We start from the raw sequence: 13,011 nt of genomic DNA, 5'->3' as shown, positions 1-13,011 counted from the left end.
TCTTCCTATTTAAATGCAGCTTTCTTTATGCCTGATAATCATAAAGCTCTGGTTGTTAAACTGCTGGAAGTGTTTACTCACGGATTAATGTAAGTCCCTGCAATGTGTCCATTAATGCCATTTTCTCTTTCTGAACAGCCAACTTTGTGGTGGATGACAGTTCATGTGTAAGCAACTGCCCAGCAGATAAAATGGAGGTGGAAAAAAATGGAGTAAAACGATGCGAGCCCTGTAGAGGTCTCTGCCCTAAAGGTAACCAATGCTTTGCTTCGATGCTCTGTAAATGATGGATAATTAACACTTTCTCTGTAAGGGAAAAATATACTGTAGTATTCCAATTCACAACTATAAAAAAAGTTGACAGAAATGTTGATTGTGTCATAATTTTGTTGCTGTATTTAGCCCAAAAGGTATAAGCTTTGGACTTTAAAGCCCCATAGATATCTTGAACCTACAATTGTAATAATTAAACCATGAGTGTTATAACATATAGCATTGGCATGTTGCTATTAATAGCAAAAATCATTACACTAAATTAAGGTATAATGCAGACATTAACATTCTAGTTAAACAGAACAAACTAGTAATGCCTCTTTAGCTGTCAGTGGCTAACAGCAGTTTAAATGATTCAGTAGTTTAAATGTTAATGTTAGCTAACATGTTATCTAACATTAGCATGTCAGTTATCAGTGGTGAACATAATCTGTTATACTAGAGTCTTCTAGCATTCACTAATATGTATGTTGCTAATCATATGTTAGCTAACAGTAGCTTATACTGTCTGCTATGCAATCATAGCGACCCATAGCAAAATGTCATGGGAAGCTACTATGATCGTTGTAGCATGTTAACTATATCTAATATGCTAACATTAGCTTGTTTGCTAACACTAGCATTAGAAAAGTCATACTTCTAAGGTTCTAACAGTACCCTGATCATAGGCTAAAATGCTAACAGCGAACATTAAAATGCCAGCTAACATTAACTATATCTACAATAATACAATAATATTATATGTTTAGATTAGATGATACCGTGAAAAGGGAGGACCTTTATTTTGAAATGCTTCTGTGAGCTTTATTTTAAAAGGGAAATAATTATACCTTTTCCATAATTCCATTAGAAAAAGTGAGGCTTTTATTTTATAGTGTCTTTTAACTATTTTGATAGTCCAAATTACAAGCCCTGCTGACCCATGATTTAGGTCTATGATGTATTTAAATCCTCACCAGTAAAAAGACAATGGTTTATTTATGAACTTAGGTTTGAAATTGTAAAATTAATTCTCTGTTGATCGCTAGTCTCAACCCACTAGGAAATTGATATACACTAAAACAATGCTGTGGCAGTCATCAATAACTTAAACATAGTTCATTGTACCAATAGTATTTGATTATCTGCTGTTTTTACTTATAAAAGATTTGTATGTAACTTTTTTCCCGTTTTTTCGCAGTTTGTGAAGGCACAGGAAGTCAGGCCAGGCAATCCGTTGATGCACACAACATTGAAAGTTTTATAAACTGCACTAAAATCCAAGGCAGTCTTCACTTTCTGGGAATCGGGATAGAGGGGTAAGAACACATGAAAAAATGGAACTATTTTATGTTCATAGTTCACTATCTGAACATTGGGAACCAACTAGTTCAGTTTCATGACCAATTTCCCAACAAAATTATTCGCATACATGTTATCCTGATTTAGTTGTCAGAAAGCAAAATGAGTTAAGGCTGTAATGGAAAACTTGCCCATTTTAACTGCGGACACTTTTAAAATAGTTGGTGTCTATCATTGATAAAAAATCGTAGTTTAAACATTTCAGCTGGGAAAATTGTCACACATCAAAATTAAAAATGACCCATGAACTGTTATTTTGGCTATGTACCTGAACAATGGTCAGGGAGCCAAAGTAAATATGACAAAATGCATTAAAGTGTGGGTTAATTCCTCAGCTCATATCTGTTACCTGCAAGGCCACATCTGGGCTCACTCCCTACCAGCAGCAGGCTCTGCACAAGAAGCATAGAAGTAGGATGTACACACAACAGTCTGTTAGATTTGATGGTTGGGACATAATCTTTACAGTAATATAGTTAAATTTAAAGCAAAGGGTGCATAAGGTACCTAAAACTTTACCCCTGAAAGACCTCAGGTTAGCTCTCTCCTTCACTCCTGATGATAGTGCCGTTTAATGAGGCCAGAGAGAGTTGCACTTAGTTCAGATTTGTTATGTAAAACATCGCCATCGAGTCCAAAGTTCTGTAAAAAGTTGATTGAACTCATGAATGCACCCTTTTGAGAACTTTAAGGCGCAACACTGCTTTCATCAGGTTCGGGTTTTTACCATTTTTAGCCTGTCTACCATTTTTCTCAGTGCTTCACTGAATATGTTATGCATTTGATAATTCATTTAGTGTTTTTTTTTTTTGCCCGAAGCGATGAATACAACAAGATACCAGCCCTCGATCCAGAAAAACTGAAAATCTTTAGCACTGTGCAGGAGATTACAGGTGACTTGGGGATGGGATGGATGGTTTTATGCTACTGTGATGGCACTTGCAGTGTGTTTAAAGGCTCTGAAATACAACTCCTCCATTTTCAGACATCCTCAGTATCCAGTCATGGCCCAAAAACCTGTCTGACCTGTCAGTCTTTTCCAACCTGCAAACAATACAAGGCAGAACACTTTACAAGTGAGTAGTAGTTGTTTTTCCTTCTTTCGTTGTCCTTTTTTTTTCTCTCTAACCACTGAGCCATAGCTTATTGTATCGTGTCCTTAATTGCATGCACAATAAACCTTGACTGACATTGAACTGCTTGTCTTTTTTTATTTCCTTGTCGTGTTGTGTTTACTTTCTGTAGAGGAGCGAGGTCTGGAAGGTATGGTAAACAACTCAAAGCTTGTTTTTGGTGTTGCTGTTGGTTTATCTATACTGGCCTTTTGAGATTCAATTGGTGGTGGACACTACTGTTTAATAGGTTGAAGAAGCATGGTTTTTCTCTGGGTTTTTTTTTTCTCTTGTACCTAGGCAAAACTAGTATTATGTGGGTGGTATCAAGTTTTTATCAAAGGAAATTCTTTTCTAATTTTCTATTTGTTTGTTCATGTTTAGAGATTTAAATGCCACCGCATCTTTTCTGTTACTCGTATATGTTTTAAACAAAATCAAATTCTGTTCAATTCCACTTTCTACTTCCTTTTGACATCTCCCAGATTCAGCCACAGGTTTTGCCTTTCAATAAAAAGTCAAATTTCTTTTTGAGGTCCAAAATAAATAAAGAAATAACTTAACATATAGGAATACCTGAGAAATAATAAAAATCAGTTTGTGTTTTGTCTTTGATGTGATGTCAAGCTTCTGAAAAGAAACTTAAAATTCTTTATCTGTATTGTCTATTGAGACGGCAGAACCTGAATATAGTGAATCCACATAATCCAGAACAAGTCTTTTCAAAGTAAACACTTTGTACAATTTAAATTTCTGCATGCAAAATATACATTCCAATTCCTTGAAACCTGTTGTTTCAGGGGCTTCTCGTTCCTCGTGATGAGGATCAATTCTCTCACCTCCCTTGGGTTGCGCTCCCTGCAGAGGATAAATGATGGTGGTATCTACATCACCGGAAACAAGAAGCTTTGCTACCACAACACTGTAAACTGGTCTCGCATCTTGAGCACCAGTTCCCGTCCCCAGAGACGGCCAAAGGACCTCACCATCAAGGACAACCGGCCACGGGAGGAGTGTGGTGAGTAGTGTGACAGAGGTGGACTCATAGATGAATAATTTCACATCTTTTTCAAATAATCTGTAGCACCCCTGATTGGAAATAACAGTAACTCAGCCATGAAGTGGTAGTCACTTCAAATCACAGAGTTGGGTCAGCAGATACAGAGGTCACCATCTTTCTGCAGACTAAATAGTTACAGACCTCCAAACATTATGTGACATTCAGACTTGTTCAATAACACTAAGTAGACTGCCTCCTGGTTTGGGTTTCCATGGCTCTGTCCAAGCTTTACATTATCAAGTGCAATGCAAAGCATTGGATACAGTGGTGTGAAGCATGGCACCACTGGACTCCAGATTAGAGCAGATGTGTTCTCTGTGCAGTGATAAATGGTATATTTCTCTATGGCAACCCAGTGGAGGAGTCTGGGTTTGGAAGTTGCCAGGAGAAAGGTTCCTGCCTAACTGCAGCATGTCAGGTGTAAAGTTTGGTGAAGAGGGTGTTATGGTGTGGGCTGTTTTGTTTCTGTAATAAAACTTGCGGTTTCAAACGCAGTATAAAGTTCATAACTACAAAACGTCATCATCACCTAAACACCATATCATATTTATAAATAGTATTTAACAAAAGTAACATAAATCCTTTAAAACTAAATTATTTTTCTGTAAACTGGAACAAATGTATTCTGCTGAAGTTGTACAGCAACTGTAATTTTACACATAATCCATAAAATAAGAAAATCACTTAGTTTCTAAAGGAGCAAGCATTCTTTTAGCCAGTGGTTTGTACACAAAATGTATTTTTAGTTCTGTGTTCAGACCTACTGATATTATTTCAAGTGTACTTGTGTGGTACCTCAGCCCTTTTTGCTTGTGTGACAGGCCCTCCTGGGCGTACTTCAACACATTGATTTCTCTTTCTTCTCCCCTGTGCAGTTAAAGAGGGCAATGTGTGTGACCCCTTGTGCTCCTCTGATGGCTGCTGGGGTCCGGGGCCTGATCAGTGTGTTTCCTGTAGAAAGTACAGCCGGGGAGGGATATGTGTACCAGACTGTATGTTCCTAACTGGGTAAGTCTTCAAAAAAAATCCCATTTAAAGTCAGACTTTCCTGTTTTTAGGTGGGTGCTTTTTAGATTATTTTTCAGTTTGCTGAATGCCATCATATGTTTTTTGCTCAAATGCAGAGAGAGGAGGGAGTTTGCCACAAAGTCAGGCGAGTGTTTGCCATGTCACCCTGACTGTAAGGTCCAGGAAGGAATGGAGACATGCAAGGGCCAGGTATGATCCCCTTGGCTCTTCTCTATCCCCTTTTAATATGTACAGAATGTTCTTGAACGTATACACTTATGTGTCCTAATTGGTCAAAGTTGAAGAGTCCACTGCTGCCCCCTAGTGACTTCTTGACAGACATGTCAAGTGCTGTAATAAAAAAATGTTCTTCGTTCTGTCTTCTGTCTATCTACAGGGAGCAGATCAGTGTGTAGCATGTTCCAGCCTGCAGGATGGTCCACACTGCGTGTCCTCATGTCCTGAGGGTGTGATGGGCGGAGAGGGAGTCATCTTTAAATATGCCAACAAGCAAGGCCATTGTGAGCCATGCCACATGAACTGCACCCAAGGGTAAGTGATTATTAAAAATCTGTACCATTGTATGTTTATGTTCCTTCTGTAAACTGACTCTTTATGCATTCTGCCTTCAGATGTACTGGCCCTGGAATCGGGGACTGTGCAGGAAATACTCCTCGAGGCCTGTCTGGGTAATCTAACCTCTTTTTTAGATACATGTTTTATAGTTTTGACTTTTTTGCTAATTATCAGGTTCTGATTGTATGTCATGCCTTTGAACTTGTGTAATTAGACAAGCAGCCACCGGCATCGCATTGGGAGTAATCGCCACACTCTTCACTTTATTCTCCATTTTTGTGCTGACTACTCTGTACCGCCGAGGCCTCGCCATCCGTCGTAAGCGAGCCATGAGGAGATACATGGAGAGCGAGGAAGTAAGTTGGCATACCGTTCTCAGGTTTCCCTGTACTGTTATAATTTATGGATTACAATATAAAGTTATGCCCTGTGTGTCTTCAGAGTTTTGAACCTTTGGAGGAGAAAGAGAAAGTCCATGCCCGAATCTTGAAGCCCTCGGATCTGCGTAAGATCAAACCGCTGGGTAATGGAGCATTTGGAACAGTCCACAAGGTACATTGTTCTGTCATCTTCTACAATGTTCCTCTTCCTGATTTGATTTTTATTGATCAGCGTCTGAAGCTGTCTCTGTGCTCTCTATACTTCTTAGGGCATTTGGGTCCCTGAGGGAGACACAGTAAAGTTGCCTGTTGCCATAAAGACGATTTCTGATCGCACTGGTCGACAAACTTTCTACAATGTAACAGATGTGAGTCAACGCAACCTCAGTAAAAAATTTCATATGAAATAAACACATATCAGCAACAAAATTAAAATCACTTGAAATATTCTGTAGCAATCTCTGCTGAATAATTAGCTTATTATCCAACCATCCATCCATCCATATGAAATCAGGCTCAATAGGAGTGAGAACTTTCAAACTTTGAGTCTGGAGGAGAATTTAATTTTGTTGTGAAAAATGTGTTTTGACTAAAAACTCTAGTATTAAACAACGTCTAACAATGTGACCTCTCCACAGCACATGATCGCAATCGGAAGCCTGAACCACATCAACATTATGAGAACGTTGGGTTTTTGTCCCGGTGACAGTCTGCAACTCGTCACTCCACTCAGCAATCATGGCTCCCTGCTGGAGCACGTCAGGAACTACAAGAACAAGCTGAGCCCACAGAGGCTGCTCAACTGGTGTGTTCAGATAGCAAAGGTAAAGGAACAATACTTTCTCAGTTTTTTATGTACTGTATGAATGTACATTCACACATATATTTTAACGAGGACTCTACTCTGATAACCACATTGTTCTACTTCACCATCAGGGAATGAATTACCTGGAGGAACACAGGATTGTCCACAGAAACCTGGCTGCCAGAAATGTTCTCCTCAATAACAACTTCACTGCGCAGATCGCAGATTACGGCGTTGCCAACCTGCTCTACCCAGATGACAAGAAAGGCTTTCATGATGAGGGCAAGGTCAGTTTTTTGGAAGGATGTGCAAGAGTATTAAAACCCCTTGAAAATTTCCACATTTTATCCCGTCACAACACAATCTTCAATGTATTTTATTGTGGTTTCATCTGATAGAACAACACGCACCTATTGAGTCATTGCCACCCATATAGACTGAGGTTGGGGAAGAGGAGCATTAATCAGAGAGTAACCAAGAGGTGCATGTTAACTTTAGGAGAGCTGCAGAAAATTGGTTGACCGGACACCTGTTTGTCCTGAAGTTCACAAATCTTTATAGAAGAGCTGCAAGAAGAAAGCCATTGTTGAAACAAAGTCATAACAAATCCCATTTTCAGTTTCCCACAAGCCATGTGGGGGGAAACATTCAACATGTTAAAGAAGGTGCTTTGGTGAGAGGAACCATGGGGAAACACGGTGGTGGCAGTGTTGTGTCGTGAGGATGTTTCTCTTCAGCAGAGATAGGGAAGCTGGTCAGAGTTGATTGTAAGATGGATGGAGCTAAATGCAATCCTGGGAAAAAAAAAAAAAACAGGTGGAAAAAGTCAAAACTTTGGCAGAGGTTCACTGTCCAGCAGGACCGAATCACCCTTCACCTACCGTCAGTGGAATGGTTTAGATCCAGGGTGTCAAACTCCAGTGCTCGAGGGTGGGTGTCCTGCAACTTTTAGATGTGTCCCTGATCCAACACACCTGAATAAAATAAATTAATTGCATCATCAGCGTGTCGTCAGGTTCTTCAGAGTTCTGCTAATGATGTAATTATTTGATTCAGGTGTGTTGAAGCAAAGATGCATCTAAATGCTGCAGGACACCAACCCTTGAGGACTGGAAGTTGACACCTGTAGGATAGATCAAAGCATTTAAAAAGCATTTAAAGTCAGGATCTTTGACACGACTTGAAAGTCGAAGATTTTTTTTTAACCATGTTTCAGTTTCCTTAAAATTTATAATAATGCTCTATTTTGTGTTGGTCTCAAATAAAATCTCAATAAAATAAATCGAAGTTTGTTGTTGTATTATAACAAAATGTGAAAAAGTGCAAAGGTATGAATATCTTTGTAGGGCACTGTAAGCAGATAACAGACTTTCAGAAAACATGTTTAATAATAGCCTTTGGTATCCACTTTTTGCCTAATATTTCTTTGTCTCTGTTGGTTTAATTGATTTCCAATAAACACATTTTCTACATTTGCAGACACCAATCATCAAGTGGATGGCCTTGGAGAGCATCTTGTTTCGCAGATACACTCATCAGAGTGATGTGTGGAGTTATGGTACGCTTTGAGTTCTGACTTTGTTTAAAAACTGAAAGGATGTACAGCTTAGCTCAGACTGCTCTAACCTTTTCTTCTTTATCTTAGGTGTGACTGTTTGGGAGATGATGTCTCATGGGATAGAGCCATATTCCACAATGTGTCCACAGGAGATTCCTGATCTGCTGGAAAAGGGCGAGCGTCTCTCTCAGCCTCACATATGCACCATCGATGTCTACATGGTGATGGTTAAGTGTAAGTAACTTTAATTTTGCAGGTGAAGCTGGCAGCGGAATGGTTTCAGCTCCCTGGAAAACAATGCATAACAACTTTATTTCTGACTTATCCAGGTTGGATGATTGATGAGAACGTCCGTCCAACGTTTAAGGAGCTGGCTGGAGAATTTACCAGGATGGCAAGAGACCCACCTCGCTACCTGGTTATCAAAGTAAGACTTGACTGTCTTAGGACTGTGTTTTAAGGACTTAGCTGTTTGTGCTAATGCAGCATGCTCATCGTTGAATTTCCCCGGTGCGGTAGGAGGACTGCAGCCAACACGATTCAGCGCCTGATGAAGTTGCCCAGCGGAGTGCAGACCTGGATGATCTGGATGATTTAGATTTTGAAATGGAGGACCTGGGAATGCATGCAATGGCAGATGGCGCGGCTCTAGCCCCACACCACCTGTCCAGGAGCCTGAGCCGTATCTCCAGGACGGACACTCACAGAGTAGGGCATGGTCTTCTGTTGATATACAAGCCATTTTATGTCTGAAAAAGCCATTTTCTCTTCACCTGTATTTATATAACATTCATAACTTTTTCTGGTAAAGATGGTGCTCAATCCACCAACCGGGGCTGGATATCTGCCCATGACCCCAGGCATTGACATTGGAGGACAGGTAGAAACATTTAAAAAAAGCTTTATTTTATCAAACCACTTTGCATCTAAACTTCTCAAGTGATTAATTTCAAATTATCCGTGTTGGTTAGCAGTCCCGTTCCCGACTTAACTCTGCGCGCACCATGTCCGAGAGCTCAGAAGGGTGCGGCACGGCGGTGGAGCTGGAGATGAGTGAGGACTTTTCTTTGGCAGGGAGTCTGAAAAGAAGACGCCACCGAGAGGACAGTGCTTATATGTCACAGAGGGACAGCATGTCTGGTGGGCCGCCGGAGACTCCTTCCCCTGAGATAGAGGAAGAAGATCACAACGGATATGTACTTCCTGGAGGAAGCCCAGAAAGAGGTGATAACACAATTTAAACACACTGAGCATTTAAGAAGATGGGACATATGGCTGAGAAGCTTTGGTCAATCTGGTGAAGTTGGCAAAGGGTTTGATGTAAAGCTGTCCAACAAGATTTGACCAAAGTGAAAATTAAAAAGAAGATATAAAAATCATTTGAATGTGTGACAAAGTACATCCAAGGAGTATACATTTCTTTAAACCAATATTAGCACCTGTTGTACTCTTGTCCTCCTGCTGGTTGGCAACTGAAATATGAAACTTCAAGACCGATCTTGGTCTTGCCTCAGTCTCGGTCATATTGGACGTGAGATACTTTTCTCAAGACTAGTCAAGACCACCTCCACCCGTTGTCTCAGTCTCCTTGTAGCTAATGCAAAGTCAGTCAACTTTAGCTGGATGTATGCGCTAATGTTTTCTGGTTTGTCTGTTTAACTTGTTACCAGTTTGTCATATTTATTGGACAAATGGCATGTAGTTGCGCATCTACTTCCCCTGAAATGTTGGTGGCATAGCACCTAACTGAAACGTTTCAAGTCACCAGTGCAACTAGTTAGTTGGGAGCCCTGATACAGGTTAGCTTGCTAATGAACGACCACTGGCAGATTTCTCTTGAATGTTTAGAGAACATTATCTTATTATTGTAACGGCAATGGTCTTGATAATGGTCTCACATTGGTTTAGGTCTTGGACTTGGTCTTCCTTACTCAACGTCTTGGTCTTGACCCGGTCTTGGGTTAGGTGGTATTGACCACAACACTACATATAGAAAATCTGAAAACAATCGAAGTAGTAACATGGTCACACAAAGAGTTATTAAGAAATCAGGCATTTAAGCTCTTGCAACAATAGGGGTCTTTTATTTATCATGTTTAAGGTTGCATCGACCAATATAATAAATGTTTTGCAATCATATTTTTGATGAATGAAATTTTTGGGGTAAAAGGAGTTTACTAGATTTAAAACAAAACTTTTATTTTAATCCACATTGTTTTATACAATTTTTAAAGATTCCTGTGTCAAATTGCTTTAAATGTTCAGATTGTAATGGTCTAGCTTTTTATGGACACATTTAGCTGTTGTTCACAATTTTCAGACCCTGTTTGTCACAAAGGAGACTATCAGAGGATAGTGCATTTTGTGAAGAACCTTAAACTTTCAATAATTTTAAGTTTTCTAATGGTAGTAAAAAATTATATTTAGGTTTTTTTTAATAAAGTGGAACAAATAGCAGAAACGTTTCAGAATATGTAAAAAAAAAAAAAAGACATTTGTTACTCCAAATACAATAAATGCCCGTGCAAATTTGAGTTATGTTTTTGTATACTTGGAAAAAGAGGATTTACCCTCACTTCAAAGGCCTTTTCGTAGTAGGTCCTCTTTTAATTAATGCCTTATTATTCAAATTGACACCTATTTTTTCTGTGTATTATTTCAGATCCTCTAATGTACCCAGCTCGAGCCACCTCAGGCAGAATGGGAAAGTCTTACTCATTAGGCCTTCTGGATGACTCAGGCGATGAGGAATATGAGTACATGAACAAGCAAACACCTGTTTCTCAGAGGCACAAACCCCACTTGCTGAGGTCGAGCAAGAGACGAACCTATTCCTTATCATCACAAGCGACAACCTACTCCCAAGACACAACGTTTAGCATAGATGTCAGAGGAAGGCAAACAACGAGTAAGAACAAGCTTGATTCAACCCAGCAGGGTTCCAAGGAGGTCCAGTATGAATATATGGACATTAGATGTAATGACTGTGAGGAAGCCCCACCAGAGCACGCCCCCCCTAAACCTCCAATTCTACCGAGGATGAGAGGAGTGGCTAAAGAGGGAGAGGAGGATGAATACGTGGAGAGTGGCGACTATCAACAACCAACACAGCAACAAACTGTGGCAGACAATAAGGAGCCCTGCAGTGACAACAACGAGGCGGATGAATACGAGGACATGGGCTGCTTTGCTGCTTCACCAACTGCAGATGATGCAGTCGTTTACCAGAACATGCAGAGGGAGGGTGAGAGAGCAGTGGGAGGCACTGGCACTGGGTTTGATCCCCATGTTAGGGTGCGAAATGGAGCTGGGGAACCTGCAGCTACTGAAAAGTCTTTTGACAATCCAGGCTACTGGCACAGCAAGATGTTCCTGAAGCCTAATGTAATGCCGACTTGAAGAACATGTTGATCTCACTCTTGGGACAAATTCATGAAGGACCTGTAAAAGGAAAAGCATCCAAAAACCACAAAATGTAGCTGTTGATACAAGCTCAAAAATTCATAAAAACTTACAGTAAAGTGCACACACTTGAATAAAAACTCAGAGACCATAAAAAAGGTGTGAAGTTTTTTAATGATTTCTATCGTTTCAATGAGCTTATATTACAAACATATGGGCTTTCCAGTTTTTTATATTTTTTAAAGAAAAAAATTAATGTGTACATATAGAGACAATGTTGCTATTAATATAACTGCCCAGATATTGTCAGTTTCTCTGGGGAAACAACTATACTGGAAGTGTTTTTGATGACCTCCAAATATTAAGGAACTTTATCAGAATAAAGGCTGGGCTTGTCATAACTTAAATAAATATAAAAATATACCTTCATAATGCTAACTGGTTTAGCCATGTGTAAAAATGCTAATATCCACATGTTCTTGCCTACCTCTCTATAATAGCAGGGATGTGCAGTTATGTCAACTGTGCAAAAAAGATTTTTACAATTTTGAAACAACATATTAGGAGAACGTTTCTCATTAAATAACACAAGTAAACATGTTTTATTTGTCCATCATTGTCAAAAATGGGCTTCTGTACATTTTTCCTCATTATGTTTTAGGCTTATGATTTTGGGCATTCCATGAATTAAAAGCACTGAGTTTTAAAACACTTACAAAAGTGAACAGATTACAAGCTACATTTTACTGTTTACATTTTGAAAAAAATGAAATGTTTTTTGATGACAATCAATGCATGTCAATATATACTTTAAGACCTTAGTGGGTGTTTATATATGAAATGCATTTTGTACACAATAAAATTATTAAAATGTTTATTTGAGAGCAGTTTTTCATGTCATTGTTTTGTGTTAAAAGGTAAAGTATTAAATTTAGATTTAAAGAAACTGTTAATGCCAAGATGATTAATATACATTTGTTGAACTTTTGGGAGCCAGGAGCCATTGGTTCAATAACTGTGTAGTGGTGATTTAAATTTTTATTAAATATTACAACCGGAGCGGACTGGGTAGTAAAAGTGATCCGGTAGTTCCTGACAGACTGGCCTATTTTCAACTGCTGGGTTGAAATTTTTTTGAAAAATGTAGGCCTATAAATATATATACACACATAGTTACAATGTTAATGTGGTGGTTTTTATTCTCAGATGGCCAATACAATTAACTGCAACAATATATACATATGTAGCCTCTAAGGCCAACTATAACAAAGCCTCATAGTTTCTTGTCTTCCAACAAAATAATTTCTAAACTTAACAGAGGGACAAAAAACAGGGGAAGAAAAATTGGAACGCTGCTGTTTTGTACACCTACATTGTTCACTCTATGTAGGAATGCTGCAACCACTGATTATTTTGCTAATCGATTAATCTGTTGAATATTTTTATGATTAATTGATTAATAATCAGATAGCAGATGGTGCTTAATATGATATTCT

General features: G+C 39.0%; 1 protein-coding gene across 2 annotated transcripts in view; it reads left to right on the top strand.

Annotated features, from left to right (window-relative positions):
* The window catches only part of erbb3a (erb-b2 receptor tyrosine kinase 3a), a 28,106-nt gene extending 15,716 nt beyond the window's left edge, over window positions 1–12,390 (top strand). The window contains exons 8-29 of one of the 2 annotated variants that reach the window (XM_047348659.1): window positions 139–252; window positions 1,454–1,571; window positions 2,434–2,507; window positions 2,600–2,690; window positions 2,860–2,877; window positions 3,527–3,744; window positions 4,662–4,794; window positions 4,911–5,004; window positions 5,192–5,346; window positions 5,427–5,483; window positions 5,585–5,726; window positions 5,812–5,922; window positions 6,020–6,118; window positions 6,389–6,574; window positions 6,687–6,842; window positions 8,035–8,113; window positions 8,201–8,347; window positions 8,443–8,540; window positions 8,633–8,821; window positions 8,925–8,993; window positions 9,088–9,337; window positions 10,776–12,390. In XM_047348659.1, coding sequence (XP_047204615.1) covers window positions 139–252; window positions 1,454–1,571; window positions 2,434–2,507; window positions 2,600–2,690; window positions 2,860–2,877; window positions 3,527–3,744; window positions 4,662–4,794; window positions 4,911–5,004; window positions 5,192–5,346; window positions 5,427–5,483; window positions 5,585–5,726; window positions 5,812–5,922; window positions 6,020–6,118; window positions 6,389–6,574; window positions 6,687–6,842; window positions 8,035–8,113; window positions 8,201–8,347; window positions 8,443–8,540; window positions 8,633–8,821; window positions 8,925–8,993; window positions 9,088–9,337; window positions 10,776–11,512 — 3,335 coding nt within the window. In that variant the 3' untranslated portion in view covers window positions 11,513–12,390. Of the gene's footprint in view, window positions 1–138; window positions 253–1,453; window positions 1,572–2,433; window positions 2,508–2,599; window positions 2,691–2,859; window positions 2,878–3,526; window positions 3,745–4,661; window positions 4,795–4,910; window positions 5,005–5,191; window positions 5,347–5,426; window positions 5,484–5,584; window positions 5,727–5,811; window positions 5,923–6,019; window positions 6,119–6,388; window positions 6,575–6,686; window positions 6,843–8,034; window positions 8,114–8,200; window positions 8,348–8,442; window positions 8,541–8,632; window positions 8,822–8,924; window positions 8,994–9,084; window positions 9,338–10,775 lie in introns of both variants that reach the window. The other variant, XM_047348658.1, reaches the window with a different exon arrangement.
* Window positions 12,391–13,011: the final 621 nt, after the last annotated feature.

The sequence above is a fragment of the Girardinichthys multiradiatus genome, chromosome 20 (genome assembly GCF_021462225.1).
Source record: "Girardinichthys multiradiatus isolate DD_20200921_A chromosome 20, DD_fGirMul_XY1, whole genome shotgun sequence".
Lineage (NCBI taxonomy): Eukaryota > Metazoa > Chordata > Actinopteri > Cyprinodontiformes > Goodeidae > Girardinichthys > Girardinichthys multiradiatus.
The sequence above is the reverse complement of the archived record's forward strand: the minus strand, read 5'-3'. Positions and strand labels throughout refer to the sequence as shown.